We start from the raw sequence: 26,375 nt of genomic DNA, 5'->3' as shown, positions 1-26,375 counted from the left end.
AATGTAATTTCAAGATGAACAATCTTAAAATTGTATGTAGTGACTTCTCTGATGTACCCAGATATTAATATTTTAGTGGCTCAAAAGCAGTGAGTTTTGTCATTGACATTCTGCATTCAATAAAGTAAGCAAAATCAATGGGAAGAACATAAAGACTTTTTATAGAATTCTAGAAAATCTTTCATTTTTATTTTTCTTGGCTTAACCTGTTTTCAAAAGACATCTGAAATGTCTTCTTTTAGAGTCTGTCTTAGCTGAGTGTAGTGGCTTGCTCCTCTTGTCCTAGTTACTGGGGAAGCTGAGTCAGGGGTATCACTTGAGGCCAAGAGTTCAAAACTAGCCTGAGTGATACAGTGAGACACCTGTCTCTATTAAAAAGAGAGCGAATTTGTTTATAGACTTCTTTCAGTTGTATCCAGGCAGGTGGAAATTAGGTGCTTATCTATGTGGTTCTGAATGTTTTTCCCTTTGCGGAGACTAGCCCCAGGGCAAAAATTTTAAGGAGAACTCTGAACTCACGCAACCCCTCATGAACTTTCTTTTTTTTTTTGGCAGTTTTTGGCCAGGGCTGGGTTTGAACCCGCATGGGGCTGGCACCCTACTCCTTTGAGCCACAGGCACCGCCCTGAACTTTCTTTTTCTTTTTTTTTTGTAGAGACAGAGTCTCACTTTATGGCCCTCAGTAGAGTGCCGTGGCCTCACCCAGCTCACAGCAACCTCCAACTCCTGGGCTTAAGCGATTCTCTTGCCTCAGCCTCCCGAGTAGCTGGGACTACAGGCGCCCGCCACAACGCCCGGCTATTTTTTGGTTGCAGTTTGGCCGGGGCCGGGTTTGAACCCGCCACCCTCGGTATATGGGGCTGGCACTCTACCGACTGAGCCACAGGCGCTGCCTTTTCTTTTTCTTTTTACTAACCACCATACAAACAAGGACCATGACCTGTTCTTCTGTTCACTTTTTTTTTTTTTTTTGAGACAGAGTCTCACTGTGTCGTCCTCGGTAGAGTGCTGTAGTGTCACAGCTCACAGCAACCTTAAACTCCTGGGCTTAAGCGATTCTCTTGCCTCAGCCTCCCAAGTAGCTGGGACTACAGGCACCTGTCACAATGCCTGCCTATCTTCTGTTGACTTTCTGTTGGCTTAATGTTGTACAAATTTCTTTAAGATATCTGTTAAGTTTCTTTTGTTTGTTTTTTAAGACAGAGTCTCACTATGTTGCCCTTGGTAGAGTGCCATGGCATCACAGCTCACAGCAACCTCAAACTCTTGGGCTTAAGCGATTCTCTTGCCTCAGCCTCCCAAGTAGCTGGGACTACAGGCGCCCGCCACAACACCTGGCTGTTTTTGTGTGTGTGTGTGTGATTTTTGGCTGGGGCTGGGTTTGAACCTGCCACCTCCAGCATATGGGACCAGCGCCCTACTCCTTGAGCCACAGGTGCTGCCTGATATCTGTTAAGTTTTAATACTTTAAAATATTTTACCTGCCTTGAGATGATATTTAGAGGAAAATGCTGATGCTCAGGCAGTGTACGGTGGTTCACTCCTGTAATCCTAGCACTCTGGGAAGCCAAGGCAGGTAGATTGCCTGAGCTCACAGGTTTGAGACCAGCCTGAGCCAGAGAGAGACCTCGTCTCTAAAAATAGCCAGGTGTTGTGGCACCTTGTAGTCCCAAGCTACTTGGGAGGCTAAGGCGAGAGAACTGCTTGAGCCCAGGAGTTTGAGGTTGCTGTGAGCTATTATGCTATGGCACTCTACCAAGAGTGATAAAGTGAGACTCTGTCTCAAAAAAAAAAAAAAAAAAAGAAAGAAGGGCAGTGCCTGTGGCTCAAAGGAGTAGGGCGCTGACCCCATATGCGGGAGGTGGTGGGTTCAAACTCAGCCCCAGCCAAAATAAAGGAAAGAAAATGCTGATGCTCATGGGATGAGTAGTATCCTAACCTTGCAGTTCCTCAGTACTCCTGGTGCTGACCATCCTTATTAGTATGCCTAGACTGGAATGTGAATAGCAGGTGCCAGTGCATAGTGAGCAGGAGTGGATCATGTGGAGGCAGCCAGCAAGCTGCTCCTCTGCTGGCCTCATTATTCGAATCCCGTCTTATTTTAGGGAAAAAGTCTGTGCTATCATGTTGTTTACAAAATGGGGATTTGGCCAGGTGCTGTGGCTCATGCCTATAATCCTAACACTCTGGGAAGCTGAGGCAGATGGATTGCTTTAGCTCATGAGTTCAAGACCAGCCTTAGCAAGCGTGAGACCCCGTCTCTAAGAATAACTGGGTGTTGTGGTGGGCGCCTGTAGTCCCAGCTACTGGGGGGGCTGAGGCAAGAAGATCATTTGAGCCCAGAAGTTTGAGGTTGCTGTGAGCAATAATACAGCACTCGACCCCAGGGTGACTGAGTGAGATTCTGTCTCAAAAAAATAAATAAAATTGGGATTTGAAAAGTTATCCTTGTGTGATGACAAGAGTTCAGTGTAGGTTTTTATGAATGCGAGGGATCAGGAGTCGAGCTGGTGACAGTGCTTAGCTCAGAAAAGTCAAAGCTTCTTTTTGTTTCTGTATTAAGAAACTTCAGTGGTATGTTTAGTTATTACTACCCCACAATTCCTTTTCTTCCATCTCTACCTGCATGTGAGGAAGTCCACAGAGTTTCTTTAAATGTGTTTCTTCTTATTTCCTATAGGCAAACCAGAGCCACTGGTGTTCCATATCCCTCAATCCTTTTTTGATGCCCTGCAACAGAGGATATCGATAGGAAGTGCGAAAAAACGGCTTCCCAACTCTACCACAGGTATGGGATTTTTCCTCAGGAATAGTGATTTCTTGACCTTAGAGAATTATGTTTGGAAAAAATCCAGGTAAATTTTTAGGGTTAGGACTTCGAGTCACATGTTTGGATGACGAAGTCTTTTTAGATAACATACCAATTATCTATACTTATAGCAATTGGTTTGTCACATTTCTGCCAAGCCCTATTATATATTATATACTGCCCCTAGAATTTCTAAGTGCTGAGATTCTATTTTATATATTTATTTAGCTATTTATTTATTTTTGTGAGACAGAGTCTCACTTCATAACCCTTGGTAGAGTCGTGTTTTATAGCTCACAGCAACCTCAAATTCCTGGGCTTAAACAACTCTCTTGCCTCAGCCTCCCAAGTAGCTGGGACTATAGGCACCCACCACAACGCCTGGCTATTTTTGGAGATGAGATATCACTCTGGCTCAGGCTGGTCTCGAACCTGTGAGCTCAGGCAGTCCACCCACCTCAGCCTCCCAGGTGTTGGGATTATAGGTGTGAGCCACCTCACCCGGCCAGTGCTGAGATTCTATAAGAAAATAATAGCAGTGCAGTGAACTCTTCAGAAATTGAGTAACAAGTAGAATGAAAGAAAATGTTTTTCAGCAGTCTAATTTTGTCCCTTTTTTACATTAAAGCTTTTGTTCGGAAAGATGCCTTGCCACTGGGAACATTTTCCAAGTATACCTGGCATATCACTAATATCCTACAAGTTAAACAAATCTTAGATACCCCAGAGGTAAGTGTTTGTTTGTAAAATAGTGGGAGGGTGGAGAGGGGAAGAGAGGGAAGCAGATGCAGGGAGTATGCTTATATCTGTTCTTTAGCTACAGATGGCAAAGAGAGTTCTTTTTTTTTTCATGCTAAGATAAAATTCAGAAATATCTGTGGTTTTACAGTTCCAACTCTGATTTTGATGGGCATTCCCTATGGCTTGAAAAATATCTTAAATTGGGGGCGGTGCCTGTGGCTCAGTTGGTAAGGCGCCGGCCACATATACCGAGGGTGGCAGGTTCAAACCCGGCCCCGGCTGAACTGCAATCAAAAAAATAGCTGGGCGTTGGTGGCGGGTGCCTGTAGTCCCAGCTACTTGGGAGACTGAGGCAAGAGAATCGCTTAAGCCCAGGAGTTGGAGGTTGCTGTGAGCCGTGTGACGCCACGGCACTCTACCGAGGGCCATAAAGTGAGATTCTACACAAAAAAAAAAAAAAAAGAAAAATATCTTAAATTGGAATATCCTCCAATTTAAGGGAGGATTTTTCTTGCAAATTAAGTAATAACCCCCTAGTAACTATGATGAGCCTTAGATTTGACTGGAAGGCAGCTAGAAAGTATATAAATATACCAAGGCTGGCAGGTTCGAGCCCAGCTTAGCCTGCTAAACGACAATGACAACTGCAACCAAAAAATAGCCAGTCGTTGTGGCGGGTACCTGTAGTCCAGCTACTGGGAGGGTGAGGAAAGAGAATTGCTTAAGCCCAAGAGTCTGAGGTTGCTGTGAACTGTGATGCCATCGCACTCTACCAAGGGTGACATAGTGAGACTCTGTTACAATTAAAAAAACAATATTTTTTGAGATGATTTACTGTTTCTGAAGTCAGTGGCTCCAGCACAACTAAACCCTCCCATCCAAATTGCAGTTTTGTTCTCATTAGAGAAATGACCCTTAATAATTATTCTCTTTTACTAGGATAGCATTAGATGTTAGAGCCTTAAGCTATCGCCCTGGGTAGAGTGCTATGGCATCACAGCTCACAGCAACCTCCAACTTCTGGGCTCAAGCAATTCTTCTGCCTCAGCCTCCCAAGTAGCTGGGACTACAGGTGCCCGCCACAACCTCTGGCTATTTTTTGGCTGCAGCCATCATTGTTGTTTTGCAGGCCCGGGCTGGATTTGAACCCAGCCAGCTCAGGTGTATGTGGCTGGTGCCTTAGCCGCTTGAACCACAGGCGCGGAGCCACATTAGATGTTTTTAAACATTTTATTTGGGCAGAGGCTAAAAATTTGGCATCTTTCCTTCCTACAGTAATGAGATAGTATAGAAAATTCAGCATGATGTGATTTGATATATTAAGATTAGCTTCATGCAAAGCATTGTTATGTTCAGAAAAAAAACAAGTTGTTTGGTAACAACAAACAATTTACATGTGAACACTAGAAAAGGCCGATGTTGGCATTCAAGACACCTGACGAACTCCTTTAAATGCAAGATGTTACAGAGGCAACTCCCAGCCTGGAACAGATGGGATTCAGGGGGGGCACTGAAACAGCTCAGAGCAAAAGCAAGTGGGGAAGAAAGTGCCAGTGATCACTGAGTTTCTGTCTGTTGAGTGTTACTTACCTACATCATCTCATTTAACCTCCCAGCTATGCGCTGGTTAAATGCATTTTGCAGATGAGAAAACAGGCTCTGAAAAGTTTGGTAACTGGCTCTGGGTCACCATAGAATTCAGTTCAAGTTCTGTCTGGCTCAGTTTCAAGGTCCGTGTGAAGCATACAGGATGTGAGGTGAGCTCTAGGTGGCTTTGCCAGAGTACTCAGGAGAAAAATGCTGCTAGCAAAGCAGCAGGGGAAGTAATAAAATTGATTTTAGGGGCTTGGCACCTGTAGCTCAGCGGCTAGGGTGCCAGCCACATTTACTGGGGCTGGTGGTTTTGAACCTAGCCTGGGCCTACCAAATGATAACAACTACAACAAAAAAACAGCCGGGCATTGTGGCGGGCACCTATGGTCCCAGCTAGTTGGGAGGCTGAGGCAAGAGAATCGCTTAACCAGCTGTTCTCAACCTGTGGGTCATGACCCCTTTGGGGGTCGAACGACCCTTTCACAGGGGTCACCTAAGACCATCAGAAAACACATTACGATTCATAACAGTAGCAAATTACAGTTATGAAGTAGCAATGAAAATAATTTTATGGTCGAAATTTTATGGTCGGGGGCCACCACAACATGAGGAACTGTATTAAAGGGTTGTGGCATTAGGAAGGTTGAGAACCACTGGCTTAAGCCCAAGAGTTTGAAGTTGCTGTAATGGAGCTTTACCGAGGGTGACATAGTGAGACTCTGTCTCAAAAAATAAAACAAAACAAAAAACTGATTTTAGGGCAGGTTTGTGCCAGTAGCAGTTGTGTAGCCATGAAGATGTTAGAGGTTTAGTTGATATATGGTTCACCTGGGGTTGAAATTAAGTTTACAGGGAAAAAACTGAAAGCCACAAATGATGTAAGGCAGAATTTACTTGAAATACGTAAAGTTATAATTTTAATTTTTATAAATTATATAAATTATAAAAATATAATTAAATATAAATTAAAGTTATAATTTTAAATGTGCTTAAACAAGAAGGAAGAAGTTATAAAAGATCTACTGTCATCCAAGTATTATCTACTTTGAAAATTTCCTGTTCTCACCTTTCTTGGTATTTTCTTGATGTTCAGATGCCCTTGGAAATCACTCGTAGCTTTATCCAGAACCGAGATGGGACTTATGAGCTGTTTAAATGCCCTAAAGTGGAAGTAGAGAGCATAGCAGAAACCTATGGGCGTATAGAAAAACAACCAGTGCTTCGACCCTTGGAACTAAAAACTTTTCTGAAAGTTGGTAAGTCATTTTCAACAATGCATCTTCCTTTGAGTATAAACTTGTATACAGTATACTGTCTGAGCCTTTAGATCTTAACTTTAAACAAACACTCATGGCGGCGCCTGTGGCTCAAGGAGTAGGGCGCTGGTCCCATATGCAGGAGGTGGTGGGTTCAAACCTAGCCCCGGCCAAAAAAAACAAAAAAAATAAATAAATAAAAATAAACAAACATTCATAAGGCAATCATGGTATAAGGTGTTTTGTTTCACTTGAGCTAGTGCTTTCAAAATAAAATTACAGAATTGGTATATGTTAATTATAGAGAAATCATAAATTTCATTATAGAGCATAAAAGACAAAAATAAAAACCACCTCTAATCCAAGCCCCCCTTGGGTGACATCAGCATTAATATTTTTAGGCCCTTTCAGATTCCTTTTTGTGTACAAATTGTTTCCAAAACATGGGATTATACTTCATTGCTTTTTTTCTTCACTTAATGATATACCATGAACTGCTTTCCATCTCTGTTTTTTCTCTCTCTTTTTTTAACCAGTTTACCTGAGAGCTGGAATCCATGTCTATCTTAATTTTTTTTTAACTTTTTTTTTTTGAGACAGAGTCTCAAGCTGTCACCCTGGGTGCAGTGCTGTGGCATCACAGCTCACAGCAAACTCAAACTCTTGGGCTTAAGCGATTCTCTTGCCTCAGCCTCCCAAGTAGCTGGGACCATCGGCGCCTGCCACAACGCCCGGCTGTCTTTTGGTTGCAGTTGTCATTGTTGCTTAGCAGACCCAGGCCTGGCTCAAACCCACCACCCCAGGTGTATGTGGCCGGTGCCCTTGCTGACTGAGCCATAGGCTCCACCAGTTTTTTCTTTAACTTTTAAAAATTGTTGGCCATGTGCAGTGGCTCACTTGTGTAATCCTAGCAATCTGGGAGGCCAAGGTTGGTGGATAGTTTAAACTCAGGAGTTTGAGACCCCCATCTCTACTAAAAATAGAAAAATTGAGGCAAAAGGATCGCTTAAGCCCAGGAGTTGGAGGTTGCTGTGAGCTATGATGCCATCGCATTCTACCCAGGGCAACAGCTTGAGACTCAGTCTCAAAAAAATCAATAAAAAAACTTTTAAAAATTGTAAACTGGCCAGGTATGGTAGCTCATCCCTGTAGTCCTAGCACTCTGGGAGGTCGAGGCAAGTGGTCTCTGAACTCATGGGTTAGAGACCAGCCTGAGCAAGAGCGAGACCCCGTCTAAAAATAGCTGAGACTTGTGGCAGGTACCTGTAGTCCGAGCTACTCTGGAGGCTGAGACAAGAGTATCACTTCAGCCCAAGAGTTTGAGGGTGCTGTGAGTTATGATGCCACAGTAGTCTACCAAGGGCAACAAAATGAGACTGTCTCAAAAAATAAATAGGGCGGCACCTGTGCCTCAAAGGAGCAGGGCGCTGGCCCCATATACCAGAGGTGGCAGGTTCAACCCAGCCCTGGCCAAAAACTACAAAAAATTAAAATAAATAGCCAGTTGTGGTGGTACAAACCTGTAGTCCTAGCTACTTGGGAGGCTGAGGCAGGAGGATTGCTTGAGCAAAGGAGTTTGAGGCTACGGTGAAGTATGATTATTACACTATACTTAAGCATGGGTAACAGAGTGGGATCCTTTTTTTTTTTCTTTGAGAAGAGTCTTTCATTATGTCGCCCTCGGTAGAGTGCTATGGCGTCACAGCTGACAGCATCCTCAAACTCTAGAGCTTAAGTGACTCTCTTGCCTCAGCCTCCCAAGTATCTGGGACTACAGGCACCTGCCACAATGCCCAGCTATTTTTTTTTTTTTTTGTAGTTGTCATTGTTGTTTAGCCGGCCTGGTCCTGGTTTTAACTCACCAGCACCAGTGTATATAGCAAGTGCCCTAACCACTGAGCTATGGGCATTGAGCTCAGAGTGGGATCCTGTCTCAAAAATAAAAAGGAAAGAAAAGAAAGGAAGGAAGGGAAAGGAAGGGAAGAAAGAAAAGAAAGATGGGAAGGCGCCTGTAGTCCCAGCTACTTGGGAGGCTGAGGCAAGAGAATCGCTTAAGCCCAGGAGTTGGAGGTTGCTGTGAACTGTGTGAGGCCATCGCACTCTACCGAGGGCCATAAAGTGAGACTCTGTCTCTACAAAAAAAAAAAAAAAGAAAGAAAGAAAGATGGGAAGGGGCTGAGTATAGTCTCTCATACCTGTAATCCTAGCATTCAGGGAGGCTGAGGCCAGTGGATCACCTGAGCTCAGGAGTTTGAGACCAGCCTGAGCAAAAGGGAGACCCTGTTTCTACTAAAAATAGAAAAACTAGCAGGCATTATGGCAGGCACCTATAGTCCCAGCTACTCCACACACTAAGGCAAGAGTATTGCTTGAGCCTAGGGGTTTGAGGTTGCTATAAACTATAATGCCACGGCTCTCGATCCTGGGTAAAGAATGAGACTCATGAGACTCTATCTCAAGAAAAAAAAAAGACAGGGTTTTGCTTTGTGACCCAGGCTAGGATGCAATGGCACAATCATAGTTCACTATAACTTCCAACTCCTAAACTCAAGTGAACCTTTTGCCTCAGCCTTCTGGGTAGCTGGGACTATATATATAGATGCTCACTGCCACACCCAGCAAATTTTTTTTTCTGAGACAGACTGTCACTTTGTCACCCTTGGTAGAGTGCCACGGCATCTTAGCTCACAGCAACCTCAAACTCCTGGGCTCAAGTGATTCTCTTGCCTTAGCCTCCCAAATAGTTGGAACTACAGGAACCTACCACAACGCCTGGCTATTTTTAGAGACAGGGTCTCACTCTTGCTCAGTCTGGTCTCCAACTTGTGAGCTCAGAGGATTCCACCTGCCTCAGCCTCCCAGAGTGCTAAGATTATAGGTGTGAACCACTGCACCTGGTCAAACACACCCAGCAAATTAAAAAAAATTTTTTTTTTTTTTCGAAACAGAGATCTTAATCTCCTGGCTTCAAGGGACCCTCCCATCTCAGCCTCCCAAAGAGCTGGGATTACCAGGGTGAGCCAATGTGCCTGGCCTGTTTTTTACCTTTCTCCTGAAAAGCTTTATTCTTTTAGCTGGCAGGTAGAAATTACTGAAACTGGGGGGGGGGCGTCTGTGGCTCAAAGGAGTAGAGCACTGGCCCTATATCCTGGAGGTGGCGGGTTCAAACCCAGCCCCGCCAAAAACTGCAAAAAAAAAAAAAAAAAAGAAATAAAAGAAATCACTGAATCTGAATTTTTTTGTTTCATATCTGTCATCCAGTTATCACCATAATTTACAGCATCAGTAAGCAAGACCTAAGATTATTAAATATATATATATATTTTTTTTTTTTTAATTATTTTTATTTTTATTTTTTTTTTTTTTGTGGGTTTTGGCTGGGGCTGTGTTTGAACCCTCCACCTCCGGCATATGGGACCGGTGCCCTACTCCTTGAGCTACAGGCGCCGCCCTATTAAATATATTTTTTAAGTTCATGATGACAAATCTGATATCCCAGTCACCACTGAATTTGCATACCCTATTCAGCCTTCTGATTATCAAACCTCAGTAGTCTCTGTTCCAAGTCAAGCTTCTTGATATTAGGAATACCCATTTGAAGTGGAATTGTACTAATAGTGTTTCTTTTTTTCCTGTTTAGGCAACACTTCCCCAGATCAAAAGGAGCCAACACCTTTCATCATCGAGTGGATCCCAGATATCCTTCCCCAGTCCAAGATTGGCGAGTTGCGGATCAAGTTTGAATATGGTCATCACCGGAATGGGCATGTGGCAGAGTACCACGACCAGCAACCTCCTCTGGACCAGCCCTTGGAACTGGCCCCTCTGACCACCATCACTTTCCCTTGAGGCAAAATAAGAAAATCTTTTAATTGCTGAATTTGCACATCCCCACCCCTTGAAAACTTTAAATACTAGTTAGGCACTTACCTATCTGCCTTTGTTCCTTAGTAAACTTCTCTTAGCTAAGATACAATTTCTCAACACTTTCAAGTAGATTCTGTTGAAGAAAAAACTCTTCTTGTAAATGGCCTTTCTGGTGCTGCTGTGTACAGTCTTCATTATACATTGGGCAGTATTTTTGAAAGGAACAAAAAGAAAACAAGCTCATTTCCCTTCTTAAGGATTCACCTTCAGAATGTTTCAGCCTTTGTCTAATCTCTAAGAAGTTAGGACCACTTAGCTTTACGCCAGCAGTGTTGGAAAGTTAATTATACCTTGGTTAGGGCAGAATGTTAAGGACTATCCAGGCAGAGTTCTAGCCCTGCTCTTTATTCTGTTCTCAAATAAAGCACAGTGTCATTAGTTTTTCCAAATTATTCCTCATGTTGGCCTAAATTATCAAATTACAAACTTTTGAGGGTATTTCACTGATAGAGAAATAGGACAGAGAGATCAGGTATCAAGGGAATACTGACATTTCAAACTAATGCTTGTAATTATATATTCAATATTTATTTCCTTCTTTACTCTCCAAAAAGTTCAACAGCTGGTAAAACACAATTGTTCTGAGTTCTTTGTTTTTTTTTTGTTGTTGTTGTTGTTGTTGTTTTGAGACAGAGTCTTACTTTATCACCCTCGGTAGAGTGCTGTGGTGTCACAGCTCACAGCAACCTCCAGCTCTTGGGCTAGGGCCATTCTCTTGCCTCAGCCTCCTGAGTTGCTGGGACTACAGGCGCCCACCACAACACCCAGCTATTTTAGTTGCAGTTGCCACTTATATTTTAACTGTCTGGGGCTGGGTTCGAACCTGCCACCCTAGGTACATGGGGCTGGTGCCATTCAGAGTTCTCAGTTCTTTGATGATAGAATAGAGATACTGAAAGACTCAGACGTGGAATCCTATCTTTTTTTTTTGCAGTTTTTGGCTAGGGCTGGATTTGAACCTGCCACCTCCTGCATATGGGGTCGGCGCCCTACTCCATTGAGCCACAGGCACTACCTGTGGAATCCTATCTTTAAGGAGGAAAGAAAGAAATGAACATTTCCTACATGCCTTTTATGTGCCAGGCACTTTCATTTACATTCTCAATCATTCTTCTGGCTGGGCACAGTGGCTCACACCTGTACTCCTAGCACTCTGGGAGGCCAAAGCAGGTGGATTGTCTGAGCTCATGGATTCCAGACTAGCCTCAGCAAGAGCAAGACCCTGTCTCTAAAAATAGCTGGGCATTGTGACAGGTGCCTGTAGTCTCAGCTACTCGGGATGTTGAGCCAAGAGGATCACTTGAGCCCAAGCGTTTGAGGTTGCTGTGAGCTATGACACCATAGCACTCTACCGAGGGCAACAAAGTGAGACTCAGTCTCAAAAAAAAAAAAAATCATTTTTCACATTGAATCATCATTTTATGTTTAGGTATCACTCCTTTTTTTAAAGTTAAAGCCTCTCTAAGGTTAAATATCTTGCTGGAAACAGCCTTAAAAATAATGTTCAGGGGTGGCACCTAGTGCTCAGTGGATAGGGTGCGGCCCCATATACCGATGGTGGTACCTTCGTACCCAGCCCTGGCCAAACTGCAACAACAACAAAAAATACCCAGGTGTTCTGGCAGGCACCTGTAGTCCCAACTACTTGGGAGGCTGAAGCAAAAGAATCGCCTAAGTCCAGGAGTTGGAGGTTGCTGTGAGCTGTGATGCTACGGTACTCTACCGAGGGCGATAAAGTGAGACTCTGTCTCTTAAAAAAATAATAACGTTCAGTTTTACTCCAAAGTTCATGCTCTTTCCATTTTATAATGTTACTTTGATATAAATTTCTTATACTTCATTGTCCTTGAGAAGACAAAAAAAATCCATGTGAAGGAAGCTCTTAGTTTTCTTTCAATTGCAATTGACAGAGAAAACCAGCTAACCAGCTCGGGCAAAATAGGAGTCTGTGACTGGTTCAAGGACGCTAAAATAGAACTAGACAAATGCTGGGCTAGAGCTCGGTGTGGCTGGGCCTTGGGACCCCTGAAATCAGGGTCCTTGTGACCCACTCTGCTTTGTCTGGGGCTTCATTCGCTCTCAGTACAGAGCAGCTCCTTTTCCTGGTAGGACTTCAGGCTCCTGGAGTGCCTGAAAGTATGGCTTCCCCCCCACTCCCTGCCCAAGGAAAATTGATTACTCCACTCACTGATTCAAAAAGTAACCCCACTCTCAAGAAAGTAACTGAAGGCACTAGAGGGGACCCTCCACGTCTACACAGCTTCCTGTCCACTATACAGAATGATTATCCTCAGGCTGAGTGTATTGATGGGTCTGAGAGGGATGTCATCCTAACTTGTCCTCATCTGGAAACCTGGCTTGGCACCTTAACATCATGACCATCAAGAGAACAACCTGCTACTCTTCCACCCGGTGGGTGTTTCTAACCTACTATGGCCCTGCCCTTACCAGTGCTGCTGTCATCACAACAGCTTGCTAGTGTTTAGAAGCCACTTGGTAACCACTAGAAAATCTAACTCCAAGAACCACCCACCTAAGTGAAAGTGCAAGCCTGCCATCTGACTCTCTCAAGGTACTAGATGTCATCAGCCCTGTGGTCTTCTGGGGCAGCAATTCCCAATCATATACATTCACCCCATCTTTCAAGGACTGCTGTTGTGGGAGGCTGGTGCTGATACCCTGCCCTTCCCTCCAGCCCACATGCACATACCACACTTTAGCACCCAGCTACAGAGTAAGTACCTCAGTCAACTCCTATCCCCAGTTCTTCCATATCACTAAAAGCCCAGAACATGCCCTCCACTAGAAGAACCCGGTAAAATCCCACAACTCTGCTGAAGGGGATGGGCAGGAGTTGCCCTTCCTCAGCCCTTTGAATTAACTGGACTTTATCAAGCATAAGTCACAGACAACAGAGAAAAGTCAGCCACAGGGAACAGCCCTTTTGTCTATTATTTGTGTATTTTCCCAAAATGGATCTCCCTCAACCTATTTCTCCTTTTTAAAAAAAAACAAATCTAGGTGGCGCCTGTGGCTCAAGGGGGTAGGGCGCGGGCCCCATGTGTCAGAGGTGGCAGGTTCAAACCCAGCCCCAGCCAAAAACTTCAAAAAAAATACTCAAATCCTGATTTCCTAGTTTTCCTCTTTTGCATCTTGTGATTATTTTCTGACATTTCTTATTTCTTTTTAATCCTCCTTAATGACCTTGCTCTCTGCCTGTCCTCTCACTATCCAACTCGGCAATCACCCTTCACACCTTTCTACCATCCCACCTGCTTCACCAAGGCAGCAGGGTAACTTACAGTAGCACTTCTCAAACTTGAATGTGCTTAGGACTCACTTAGGGATTCAGTTAAAATGCATATTCTTATTCAGAAGTTCTAGGATGGGGTCCAAGTGTCTGAATTTCTATCAAGTTCCCAGGTGATGCAGAAAAGTACTGGTCTGCACACTGCACTTTGAGCAGCAAGGTCTAAAGTCTGACTCCCTACTGTAGCCTCCCTCCCACTTCACCACTACTGAAGGGAAGGGCGGTGATACTCAGCGACGAGTGGCCCCAGGTGGCATTGCTCCAAATGATGGGGACACTAGCTTTGCTCCTTGGAACTAGTTGCAACTCAACAGTTCCAGAAGCAGAAAGTGGGTTCTTGTAGCTGAGTAAATTTTCTGCCGTTTTAATCAATTTTGCCCAGGGCCACTTTTCACTGTCTTCACCACTCCCTCTACATTAAGGTTCAGCCCTAAGGCTGGGTTTGAAACCCCACTTCTACTGCCCTTACAGTCACACGTACAGCCTCGGGCAATTTATCGAATCCTTTGTTCCCCGGTGTCCTCATCAGGTTGATGTATCAGCAAACCAAAACCTCCAAGTGAGTCGCTTATTTCTGCTCATTTCTTCTATTGTTTGAACTTTAGTCCTCTTCAAACTTAAGCCTTAAGGCTTGAATAGTGCTTTTTACACTTTCTCTGTACTGTACTTAATACCATCTTACGTTGTAAAATCAGAATTTTGTTAAATGAAAAAAAAAAGGCTTTAAGTAAATATAATGAAACACTCTAAGGTCACAATTTTGTTAAATGAAAAAGGCTTGGCCGGCGCCTGTGGCTCAGTCGGTAAGGCGCCGGCCCCATATACCGAGGGTGGCAGGTTCAAACCCGCCCCGGCCAAATTGCAACCAGAAAATAGCCGGGCGTTGTGGCGGGCGCCTGTAGTCCCAGCTACTCGGGAGGCTGAGGCAAGAGAATCGCTTAAGCCCAGGAACTGGAGGTTGCTGTGAGCTGTGTGAGGCCATAGCACTCTACCAAGGGCCATAAAGTGAGACTCTATCTCTACAAAAAAAAAAAAGAAGAAAAAGAAAAAGGCTTAAATATAATGAAAAGTTCAAGATGACTGAGGTACTGATAATCACTTTCAATCATTTTCTTCCTAGTTTTTCCCTTTCTCCAAATTTTCTGTGACGGACATTACATTGTTAACTCCGAAAACAGGCAAAAAGGGGCACAAAATCAACCTTCCACACTCCTACAGCCAGCCAGAGAGCAGAAAAAAAAAAAGACAGCAGGGCTCGCCGGGTGGGGCCTGGTCACGCGCAAGCGCCCCCTCGCCGCCGCGAGATGACGTCAGACACGCTCTCTTTAGGTCCTCCCGCCGCTTCCGGCCGGCTTGGCGGCTTTTCCTCCACCAGGAGGCGCCGCAGGACGTTCAGTTGTCGACGACGCCTGCGCAGCCGCACTGGCGCCTGGACGCGTCACCACCTTCGCGTCTTTTCTGGAGAGCGCGGGAATGCAAGCGCCGAGAGTGGTGACGTCACCGGGGTTCCCCGCGTGGCTCTCGGGGGTGGGGCCGGGGACGTGGCGCGCTCTGAGGCCGGCGCTGGGAGGAGAGGAGAAATAAAAAGAGAAGAGGAGAAGGGGTGGCACCCAGCCCAGGGGTAGGCAGGCCTGGCCGGGCCTGACCGGGCTGTGCCCGCCTCGTGACCCACTGTGGGGCCGAGCGGCGAGAAAGGTGCTGACAAGGCGGGCGCGCGTGCTCGGTGGGGAGGGGCGCGGTTGGTCGTTGGCCAGCCAGGGACCGACTTACTGACACTCTGGGCGGCGCACCTGGAAGGGGCCTGCAGGTCCTCTAGTCCGCGGTGTGGATGCTGGGGACGTGGGGCCAGGTCGCACTCCGACCTTCAGGCTGCTACGCCCCGGGTCCGGGCCTCTCCCTGCCTCGGCTCACGTCTTCCGCCTCCCTGGCATTAGCGACCCTTGCCCGGGTTCGGGAAAGGAAAGGGACGGGCTCTCTGGAAGGAGATTTCGACTCCTGGGCCGCCATTCCCTGTTCTGTTCGCCTTGAACAAGCTATCAGAACCTCTCAGGCTCGGTTTTCCCCCTTTGTAAAGTATCGTTGGCACTGTCCACTTAACACACTTGTTGGTCTCTGCTTAGCACGTGGTAGGGCGGTCAGTCAAAATACATAAATTGCTCTTCCGCTTTTTCCCACCAGGTCTATAGAGCCAGTTTTGTAAAGGCATTAATGTCTGGTAGCCCTTAAAACAAAAGGCTTTGTGTGCTGGCCCCTTTTCTCAATATGACCTCCACAAAGTCGCTTTGGAAGAAAAGGTGGCAGAGAGCTCATCCATGACCTGATGAGTTGGACCTGGGACCTGATAAGAATTTAGGGGAGGGCCGGGCACGGTGGCTCAAGCCTGTAATCACCAGCACTTTTGGAGGTTGAGATATACATACAGATTGCTTGAGGTCAGGAGTTAGAGACCGCCTGACCAAGAGCAAGATCCAGTCTTCAAAAATAGCCGGGTGTTGTGGTGGACGCCTGTAGTCTCAGCTGCTCAGGAGGCTGAGACCAGAGAATCACTTGAGCTCAGGAATTTGAGGTTGCTGTGGGCTGTGATAGCACAGCACTGTACCAAGGGTGACAAAGTGAGACTCTGTCTCAAAAAAAAAAAAATTCAGGGTGGGTGGCGCCTGTGGCTCAGTCGGTAAGGCGCCGGCCCCATATACCGAGGGTGGCGGGTTCAAACCCGGCCCCGGCCAAACTGCAACCAAAAAATAGCCGGGCGTTGTGGCAGGCGCCTGTAGTCCCAGCTACTTGGGAGGCTGAGACAAGAGAATCGCTTAAGCCCAGGAGTTGGAGGTTGCTGTGAGCTGTGTGAGGCCATGGCACTCTACCAAGGGCCATAAAGTGAGACTCTGTCTCTACAAAAAAAAAAAATTCAGGGAAGGATGTTACCCATTTTTTCTCTGTGCCCCAGCTCCTACTACTAACTACTTACCACTGGTACCTTCATCTATGGCACTTTTCAGATCTCTTTCTCCTCTGTGTCTTCCCATATTCTTTCACCTCTTGACATTGCTATGGTCAAGTCATCCATCATTCCTGGGATGGCCTGACTCCTGGGGACAGGCCAGCATCCAGGATCTTACATGAAGCTGGTGTAACAGTCCAAAACCATCTCCTGTGAGGAAGAACAGGACTATCCTGAAGTGCTTATTTGGCTTGTGTCAAGGACTGTCCTTTTCTTTTCACACATGTGATCTCATTGATTCCCACAGGACCTGTGAGGGAGGTGGACTCATTAACCCTGTTTATATAGGTGAGAAAACTGGTTCAGCAGGTTTAAATAATTCACCTCACATTTTGTAGCAGGGATGTGGGGTTGTAGGGCTCTGAAAAGAGGTAGTACCTAGTGAGGCCTTCTCTATATTATGAGATGCTCAGGACCATCTAGAGCAGCAGTTCTCCACCTGTGGGTTACAACCCCTTTGTAACAATGAAAATACATCCTACATATCATATATTTACATTACAATTCATAACAGTAGCAAAATTACAGTTATGAAGTAGCAATGAAAATAATTTTATGGTTGGGGGTCACCACAACATCAGGAACTGTATTAAGGGGTCATGGCATTAGGAGGCATTAGGAAGGTTGAAAACCAATGATCTAGAAGGATTGAGTGAAGAAGGCATATTACGCTGTGAGTTTCCTCTCCATACCCCCACTCTTAGCCCCCTTTTTTTTTTTGAGACAGAGTCTCACTTTGTTGCCCTGGGTAAAGTGCTGTGGCATCATAGCTCACAGCAATCTCCAACTCTTGGTCTCAAGCCATTCTCTTGCCTCCTACTCCTGAGTAGTTGGGACTACAGGCACCCACCACAACACCAGGCTATTGAAAGAGACAGGGTCTCACTCTGGCTCAGGCTGGTCTCAACAGCAACCTCTAACTTTTGGGCTCAAGCAGTTGTCTTGCCTCAGCTTCCCAAGTAGCTGGGACTACAGGTGTTGGCCACAACACCAGGCTACTTTTAGAGACGGGGGTCTCGATCTGGCTGAGGCTGGTCTTGAACCTGTGAGCTCAGGCAGTCCACCTGCCTTGGCCTCCCAGAGTGTTAGGATTATAGGCATGAGCCACTGTACCCAGTGGAGGGGCTCGTTCTTTACGGGAGAAACCTGACTTTAGGTTGGTTGCTTTTATTGTAAATCTACATTTACCAGACAGTCTTTAGCTCATAGGGAGAAGATCAGCCACTTAGGTAAATTCAAGCACTCCTGTCCACTCCTTAAATGTTTACTATTCCTTAGAATAAATCAATAAATTGGTATTTAATATATATGTCCTTCAACTCTGTGTGAACTTGGTAAATAGGTGTTTGAGAGATGAGTCCCCTTGCAATGGGCCAGCCTGAAAGTGTAAGGCCCTCATCTGAGTCCTTTAAATTCAACAAGATTAGTACTGCTTCACCAGGAACTTCAGGAAAAAGCATTGGGGGCAGTGGTACAGAAAGCCAGCTTTGCCCAGGAATCCTAAGGTGTGTTTTTCTGTTAGATGTACTACTATAATCACTTCAGAAAAATAACATTATTAACACAAAGTAAAAAGTACTAAATTCTAGATGAGTGGTACATGCACTGGTGCTATGGATTCAGAGGGTGAGATTGCTGTGGGAGGTAAAAGGATGATGCCACAGAGGAGGCAAGTGGAGCAAAATGGAGGTGCTGTCAGTATGTGGAGATGTAGGTGACAGAGAGGAACAGCCCACTGCCACTACAGTGATGTTTGCTTCTAGAGCTGATATAAAATATACAGCCTTCTGATCTCTTAACTGGTAAGCCACCCTAAAAACACTGTTGTGGCAGGAGAGGGAAGTTGTAGGCCTCGGAGAGAAGGAAGGAGAAATCAACTATTCATTCACCCATTTGTTCAACACATTTATTGAGATGGTAAGATCTACTATGTGCCAGGCACTGAGCTGGGTCTAGGAATACAGCAATTAACAGAACAAACAAAAGCCTCACCCTCAAAAAGTTTACATTCTAGTGAGAAAAGAAACAATGAATGAACAAACTATTGAACAAATGAGTGAGCTAAATAGTATGCCAGATAGTGACAAGTGCTATAGAGAAAATGAAAACAAGGGGTGGGAGACAAAAGGAAGTACTGAGGTATTTTCTTCTGAATTTTTATTTTATTTTTAATGAATTAATTTTATTTTATTTTTATTTTTTTTTTTTTTTATTGTTGGGGATTCATTGAGGGTACAATAAGCCAGGTTACACTGATTGCAATTGTTAGGTAAAGTCCCTCTGAATTAATTTTATTTTTTTTGAGACAGAGTCTCACTTTGTTGTCCTTGGTAGAGTGCATGGCATCACAGCTCAAAGCAATTTCAAACTCTTGGGCTCAAGTGATTCTTTTGCCTCAGCCTCCCCAGTAGCTGGGACTACAGGTGCCCACCACAACACTGGGTTATTTTTACAGCCAAGGTCTTGCTCTGGCTTAGGCTGGTCTCGAGCCTGTTACCTCAGGAAATCCACCTGCCTTGGCCTCCCAGAGTACCAGGATTACAGGCTTGAGCCACCACACCCAGCCCCTTATTTACTTATTTTTGAGACAGAGTCTCACTCTGTCACCCTGGGGTTGAGTGCCGTTATGTCATCACAGCTCACAGCAATCTCAAACTCTTGGGCTCAAGACATCCTCATGCCTCAGCTTCCCAAGTAGCTGGGACTACAGGTGCTGGCCACAATGCCTGGCTCATTTTTCTATTTTTAGGAGAGATGGGGTCTCTTGTTCAGACTGGTCCAGAACTCCACCCACTTCGGCCTCACAGAATGTTAAGATTACAGGCATGAGCCACCATACCCAGCCTTTCTTCCAAAAGTTAAATAAATTTTGTGGAAGTGAATAATATAAAGGAAAAAGGGACACACAGTGTTTGATCATTTTCTGTGAGTTGGGGGAGGTGACCAGGTTGTTTCTCAGGAGATAAAATTTGTTTGTGAATATGACTTACTGCTTGGGTGGAAATAAGCCAAGATCTCTGAATGAAAACATTTTCTCTGAAAGCCAGAAAAGCCAGGTGTGATGATAGAGGAAAATGCAATTTTACTGTAGACCCCAAATATAAACACTGTAGTTCTAGGAAAATAGTAGTGTTGACTTGATGAGATGTGTTATAACTAAGCAGGGAACAGCTGAAGGAGCACCTTCTTATCTCCTTGTCCAGCTCAGGAGTGAGGAATGTGCTGGAGGAGGGGAGTAAGTCAGGCCTTGGGACAGGCCATGGAATCTATGAAAACCACCTGTGTGGTCTCTCCTGCAGGCATGAGGCTGGAGGGGCTGCAAGTTGATGGCAAGATCTCAACTTGCCCACCTTGCTCTTCAGGATACTATTTTTTGAAGCAAGAGTTTCAGAACTGTAACATTTACCATACTGGAGGCGAAATTGGAACACAAAGTAATTTGGCATTCTGAAGACATTTTGATGGTTTGTGAGCACAATGGGACAGAATAGCAGAAGGAATTAAAATTTGTGGTCGAGGCTGGGCACCGTGGCACAGTGATTATGGCACTAGCCATATGCACCAAGGCTGGTGAGTTCAAACCCAGCCCAGGCCAGCTAAACAACAATGACAACTGCAACAAGAAAATAGCCGGGCATTGTTGCGGGCACCTGTAGTTCCAGCTCCTTGGGAGGCTGAGGCAAGAGAATTGCTTAAGCCCAAGAGTTGGAGGTGGCTGTGAGCTGAAATGCCACAGCACTCTACTGAGGGCGACATAGTGAGACTCTGTCTCAAAAACAAAAACAAAAAACAAAAAAAATTTGTGGTCGAGAAGGTAAAGGTCAAATGTAAGACAGTAGAAATCCTAGTATTAACTGATAGTGTCCATTGTAACTGGCTGAGAGATGGATAAAAGGCCCTTGAGTTTGCACTGACCTGTAGGATCTCTGGGCCCGTGAGCACCTACATGCTCTTCGAAGCTAAAGAAATGAGGGTGTCAGGGTGGAGCTATACAACAGAAAAAGGAGCAGGACTGGTGGCTGAGCTCTGCTCATTAACTATCATTCCTGGTATAACTGCCTCCTCAAAAGTCCTCCTTTGTTAATTGTGAGATTAGGGCTAATTAAAAGGTTTCCTGGCTCAGCACCCGTAGCATAGTGGTTACAGTGCTAGCCACATACACCAAGGCTGGCAGTTCGAATCCAGCCTGGACCAGCTAAAACAAGAACAACTGCAACAAAAAAAAATAGCCAGGTGTTATGGTGGGCACCTATAGTCCCAGCTACTCGGGAGGCTGAGGCAAGAGAGTCGCTTAAGCCCAAGAGTTTGAGGTTGCTGTGAGCTGTGATGGCACAGTACTCTACAGAGGGCGACATAGTGACACTCTGTCTCAAAAAAAAAAAAAAAGTCTGTGAAACAGACAGGAAACTGTGTCTTAGTCACCTTTGCATTCCCAGCACCTAGTATGGTGCTGGAAACCAAAGAGGTACTCTGCAAATGTCTTTAAATGAGTAAACGAATATATAGGGGTATATATATTTTTTTTTTTTCTTTTTTGGAGACACAGTCTCATCATATCGCCCTCAGTAAAGTGCTGTGACATCACAGCTCACAGCAACCTCAAACTCTTGGGCTTAAGAGATTCTCTTGCCTCAGCCTCCTTAGTAGGTGGGACTATAGGTACCCACCACAACACCCAGCTATTTTTTTTGTTGTAGTTGGTATTGTTGTTTAGCAGGCCTATCCAGGTGTATGTGGCTGGTGACCTAACCACAGGCGCCAAGCCAGTAAACAAATTAATGAATAGATGAGTGTCTGATCCTGAGTTTGCCATGATAAGGCTAGAAAGCAAGGGCCTGGCCCACATCCTACTTTTTATTTTTTATTTTTTGTAGAGACAGAGTCTCACTTTATGGCCCTCAGTAGAGTGCCGTGGCCTCACACAGCTCACAGCAACCTCCAACTCCTGGGCTTAGGCGATTCTCTTGCCTCAGCCTCCCAAGTAGCTGGGACCACAGGCGCCCGCCACAATGCCCGGCTATTTTTTTGGTTGCAGTTTGGCCGGGGCCAGGTTTGAACCCACCACCCTCGGTATATGGGGCCGGCGCCTTACAGACTGAGCCACAGGCGCCGCCCTACATCCTACTTTTTAATGGCTTGTTCTTCAGGGACTGATTCCCCCAGGAAGACAGCTTAGACTGTTCTACTGACCTGGATGCTAGTCCTGTTCGTGTCAGATGGTGAGCATGCAGGACCTGTGGGCGTTGGAGAAGTCACAGACAATCTTCAGAGTCACAAAGTGGGGCCTGTCAATTATGTGGTAATGCTTATACCCCAAATTTGTCACATTCTTATGACATTTATATATATTTATTTATTTATCGAGACAGAGTCTTACTTTGTCGCCCTAGGTAGAGTGCTGTGGCGTTACAGCTCACAGCAACCTACAGCTCTTGGGCTTAGGCAATTCTCTGAGTAGGTGGGACTGCAGGCACCTGCCACAACGCCTGGTTGTTTTTTGTTGTTGTTGTTGCAGTTTGGTTGGGGGTGGGTTTGAACCTGCCAATCTTGGTATATGGGGCCGGCACCCTACTCATTGAACCACAAGCGCTGCCCTCTTATGACAAATTTTGTTCAAAACTATTGTTTAGGACAGGGCTCAGTGTGCTCTCCCCAGACCAGATTCCTCGAATAAGTTCATGTCCCCGTGCTCCTATATTCCCCTTCCTCTGAAAAAAAAAACTACCTGCCATTAATAGGTAATGAGTGATTTTCATACTTTCTTTTGAGTTCTGTTTCACAAGCTGACAGTTTGCTAAGATTCTCAAGAACATGATCTGGAAGTTTCCCTTTCTATTTGATATCTTGTATTTTTTTTTTTTTTTTTTTTTGAGACAGAGCCTCAAGCTGTCGCCCTGGTGGAGTGCAGTGGCATCACAGCTCACAGCAACCTCCAACTCCTGGGCGCAAGCAATTCTCTTGTCTCCGCCTCCCAAGTAGCTGGGACTACAGGCGTCCACCACAACGCCCAGCTATTTTTTTTTTTTTTTTTTTTGGTTGCTGCCATCAGTGTTGTTTGGTGGACCTGGGCTGGATTTGAACCCACCAGCTCAGGTGTATGTGGCTGGCGCCTTAGCCGCTGAGCCACAGGCGCTGAGCCGGTATCTTGTATTTTTAAGCAACAGACCTGTTTTTCAAGCCAGGATATCCTGAGAGGAAACCTGAGTAACATGTTGCTCCTTCTTCCTGCTGCTGTGTTTTGTGTGGATGTGTAGGAGTCACAAATGTGCCATAGCTTCTTACTGCCTCTCACAGTCTGTGGTGTTCATTATCCTCAGGTTGGGGTTTTCCCCAGAGAATAAGCCAGTAAAGGAATGAATCTTGAGGTATCATTCCTAGTGATGCTGTATATGTGTAATAAGGAGTAAGCATGCTACATCCATGGAGCATCCTGCTGTGTGCCCAGACAAATTCAACAATGCTTGAGGGAATGAAGTGTTCTGGCCTAGCATCCTCTGAGGAGGTATGTGGTGTGGTTCTAGACACCTGAATACCTGCCAAGCTCAGCGTCTGTGAGAATGACTTGCTTTTAGACCAGCGGTTCTCATCCTGTGGGTCTCAACCCCTTTGTAACAATGAAAATATATTCTGCATATCAGATATTTACATTACGATTCATAACAGTAGCAAAATTACAATTAATGAAGTAGCAACGAAAATAATTTTATGGTTGGGGGTCACCACAACATGAGGAACTGTATTAAAGGGTCATGGCATTAGGAAGGTTGAGAACCACTGTTTTAGACTCACATTTGATTTGGGCAAAACCTTTCATTGAACACACCTGGCAGACATCTCAAATTTCCAGCGCATTAGCTGAGTTCTAGCTAATGAAAGCTGAAAGCTACGACACTCTTATGATAAAATTCATACACTGAAAGGTTAGTGAATCTTATGTGCATCACATAACCTTTAGTTTGAATTTTAGCTATTATCTTTGCAATAAAAAAGCTATTTTTCCAAAACCTTAAAAAAGGGAAAAAGGAAAGAAAGCCATTTCCATAAACTATATTTCTGACACATAGTTAACCATGAAAATGTCCACAACTCAGTGATATAATTGATCCCTTTTGGATTTTAAAAATCAACAAATCAAGCCAAGGCACATGGAGGAGCTGAAGGTATCCTAACACAGTGGTTAGAGATTTGAGGGCAGGAGCTGGGTCTCATGTTTGTTTCTGTCCTCAGCACAGAGCTTCAGACGGCCATGGATATATATTGGGTGTCAATTAACAGTCACTGAATTACTGAATGGAAATTTACTGGGGCTCATTGCACTCCACACACAAATAGACTTGCCCCGTGGGATTCTTCATAAGAACAGATACTTTATAAGAGCTGTCACTCCAAGTTGATTAAATGAACAAAGTGAAACCACAGGATTGGGTTTTAAAACCAAATAGATTTACTGTGCTAAATTTTACAACTGGTATGTTCTGCTTTGGTTGGAGAGTTGGACAAAATAACTTCCAATTTGAGGTTTTAGGTTCTATGAAAATATAGGGTTTTTTGTTTTGTTTTTTTAAGACAGATGAACCCAGCAGGCGAGCTGGCAGGAAGTCTGACTGCAGCCTTTCCCTGAGAGGATGACACAGGCTAAAGGAGAGAAGGAAAACAACAAGGCAGCCAGAGCTAGCAAAGCATTTTGCAAAGTAATTGCAGAGCTTTCCAGGTTTTTCTGGAAAAAGGAAGAAAAGGAGAGTAAAGGGAAGGAAGGGGATTGGTTAACAACTGGCTGCAGAAACGCTGAGGACTGGATTTGCCTATTGGTTTTGTTTTTCTAAGTCAGGGATAACCTTAAGAGGGTGTGCTCAGCCTGGCACTGCTTGCTGGCAAGGTCATTTTCCCCAGGCAGTGCTGAAGTTACCCTTAGAGCCTCCAGGGAGTCCAGAGGCCTGCTGCCCTGTGAAATTCATTGAAAAGAGGGACACAAGCTGAGCATAGTGGCTCACGCCTATAACCTAGCACTTGGGAGGCCAAGGCGGGTGGATTGCCTGAGCTCATGGGTTCGAAACCACGCTGAGACAGAATAAGACCTTGTCTCTAAAATATAGCTGGGTGTTGTGACAGGTGCCTATAGTCCCAGCTACTTGGGAGGCTGAGGCAAGAAAATCGCTTAAGCATAAGAGGTTGAGGTTGCTATGAGCTGTAACGCCATGGCACTCTACTGAGGGCGACATAGTGAGACTCTGTCAAAAAAAAAAAAAAGAAAAGAGGGACACAGACTGCCCTCCAGAGAAGTCTGAGGCACATGGTATGGCAGAAGGGACAGGCATTGTGTTTAATCTAATTTTGCTGGGGGTTTTTTGAGACAGAGTCTCACTGTGTCGCCCTTGGTAGAGTGCGATGGTGTTACAGCTCACAGCAACTTCAAACTCTTGGGCTTAAGCAATTCTCTTGCTTCAGCCTCCCAAGTAGCTGGGACTACAGGCACCCGCCACAATGCCTGACTATTTTTTTGGTGTTGTTGCAGTTGTTTACCTATTGTTTAGCTGGCCCCAGCCGGGTTCAAAACTGCCAGCCTCAGTGTATGTGGATGGCACCATAACCACCGTGCTACAGGTGCTGAGCCTAATCTAATTTTGCTTTTAAATGTGTGTTATTATTTTTTTTTCTTAAAATGTGTGTATTTCCTATTTTTTTTTTCTTAAAATGTGTGTATTTCCTTTTTTGAACAGGTCATCCATTTACTAGGTTCAAAACTGAAAAACAGAGGTTGGGCGCAATGGCTCATGCCTGTAATCCCAGCATTATGGGAGGCCAACGCAGGTGGATTGGCTGGGCTCAGAGGTTCAAGACCAGCCTGAGCTAAAGGGAGACTCTGCCACTACAAATAGCCAGGCATGTGGTAGGTGCCTATTGGGGGGCTGAGGCAAGAGAATTGCTAGAGCCCGGGAGTCTGAGATTTTTTTTTTTTTTTGTAGAGACAGAGTCTTACTGTACCGCCCTAGGTAGAGTGCCATGATGTCACACAGCTCACAGCAACCTCTTAACTCTTGGGCTTAACATGATTCTCTTGCCTCAGCCTCCCGAGTAGCTGGGACTATAGGCGCCCGCCACAGTGCCCAGCTATTTTTTTGTTGCAGTTTGGCCGGGGCTGGGTTTGAACCTGCCACCCTCGGCATATGGGGCTGGCACCCTACTCACTGAACACAGGCGCTGCCTTTTTTTTTTTTTGTGGATTTTGGCTGGGGCTGGGTTTGAACCCGCCACCTCCAGCATATGGGACCGGCACCCTACCCTTTTGAACCACAGGCACCACCCTGGAGTCTGAGATTTTTTTTTTTTTTTTTTTGTGGTTTTTGGCAGGGGCTGGGTTTGAACCTGCCACCTCCGGCATATGGGACCGGCGCCCTACTCCTTGAGCCACAGGTGCTGCCCGGAGTCTGAGATTTTTATAAACCACAGCACTGTACTGAAGGTGACAACATGAGACTGTCTCAAAAAAAAACAAAAAAGAATAAAATAAATAATAAAAATAAATAAAAAACTGAAAAATAGGCTAGACACCCATAGCACAGTGGATAGAGCACCAGCCACATACACCTGGGCTGGCGGGTTCGAACCTGGCCTGGGCCTGCTAAACAGTGATGACAACTACAACAACAACAAAAATAGCCAGGCATTGTGGTGAGCACCTGTAGTCCCAGCTACTTGGAAGGCTAAGGCAAGAGAATGGCTTAAGCCCAAGAGTTTGAGGTT

General features: G+C 45.2%; 1 protein-coding gene and 1 pseudogene across 4 annotated transcripts in view; one reads left to right on the top strand and one right to left on the bottom strand.

Moving 5' to 3' along the window:
* The window catches only part of C4H2orf42 (chromosome 4 C2orf42 homolog), a 39,651-nt gene extending 28,939 nt beyond the window's left edge, over positions 1 to 10,712 (top strand). For all 4 annotated transcript variants that reach the window (XM_053587113.1, XM_053587109.1, XM_053587112.1 and 1 more), the window contains 4 exons: positions 2,681 to 2,788; positions 3,438 to 3,538; positions 6,237 to 6,399; positions 10,040 to 10,712. In XM_053587113.1, the coding sequence (XP_053443088.1) occupies positions 2,681 to 2,788; positions 3,438 to 3,538; positions 6,237 to 6,399; positions 10,040 to 10,248 (581 nt within the window). In that variant the 3' untranslated portion in view covers positions 10,249 to 10,712. The remainder of the gene's footprint in view (positions 1 to 2,680; positions 2,789 to 3,437; positions 3,539 to 6,236; positions 6,400 to 10,039) is intronic.
* A 4,249-nt stretch (positions 10,713 to 14,961) lies between these two features.
* LOC128584324 (charged multivesicular body protein 5-like) overlaps positions 14,962 to 26,375 on the bottom strand; it is a 51,105-nt pseudogene continuing 39,691 nt past the window's right edge.

Source organism: Nycticebus coucang, chromosome 4 (assembly GCF_027406575.1).
Source record: "Nycticebus coucang isolate mNycCou1 chromosome 4, mNycCou1.pri, whole genome shotgun sequence".
Taxonomy (NCBI): domain Eukaryota; kingdom Metazoa; phylum Chordata; class Mammalia; order Primates; family Lorisidae; genus Nycticebus; species Nycticebus coucang.
The sequence above is the reverse complement of the archived record's forward strand: the minus strand, read 5'-3'. Positions and strand labels throughout refer to the sequence as shown.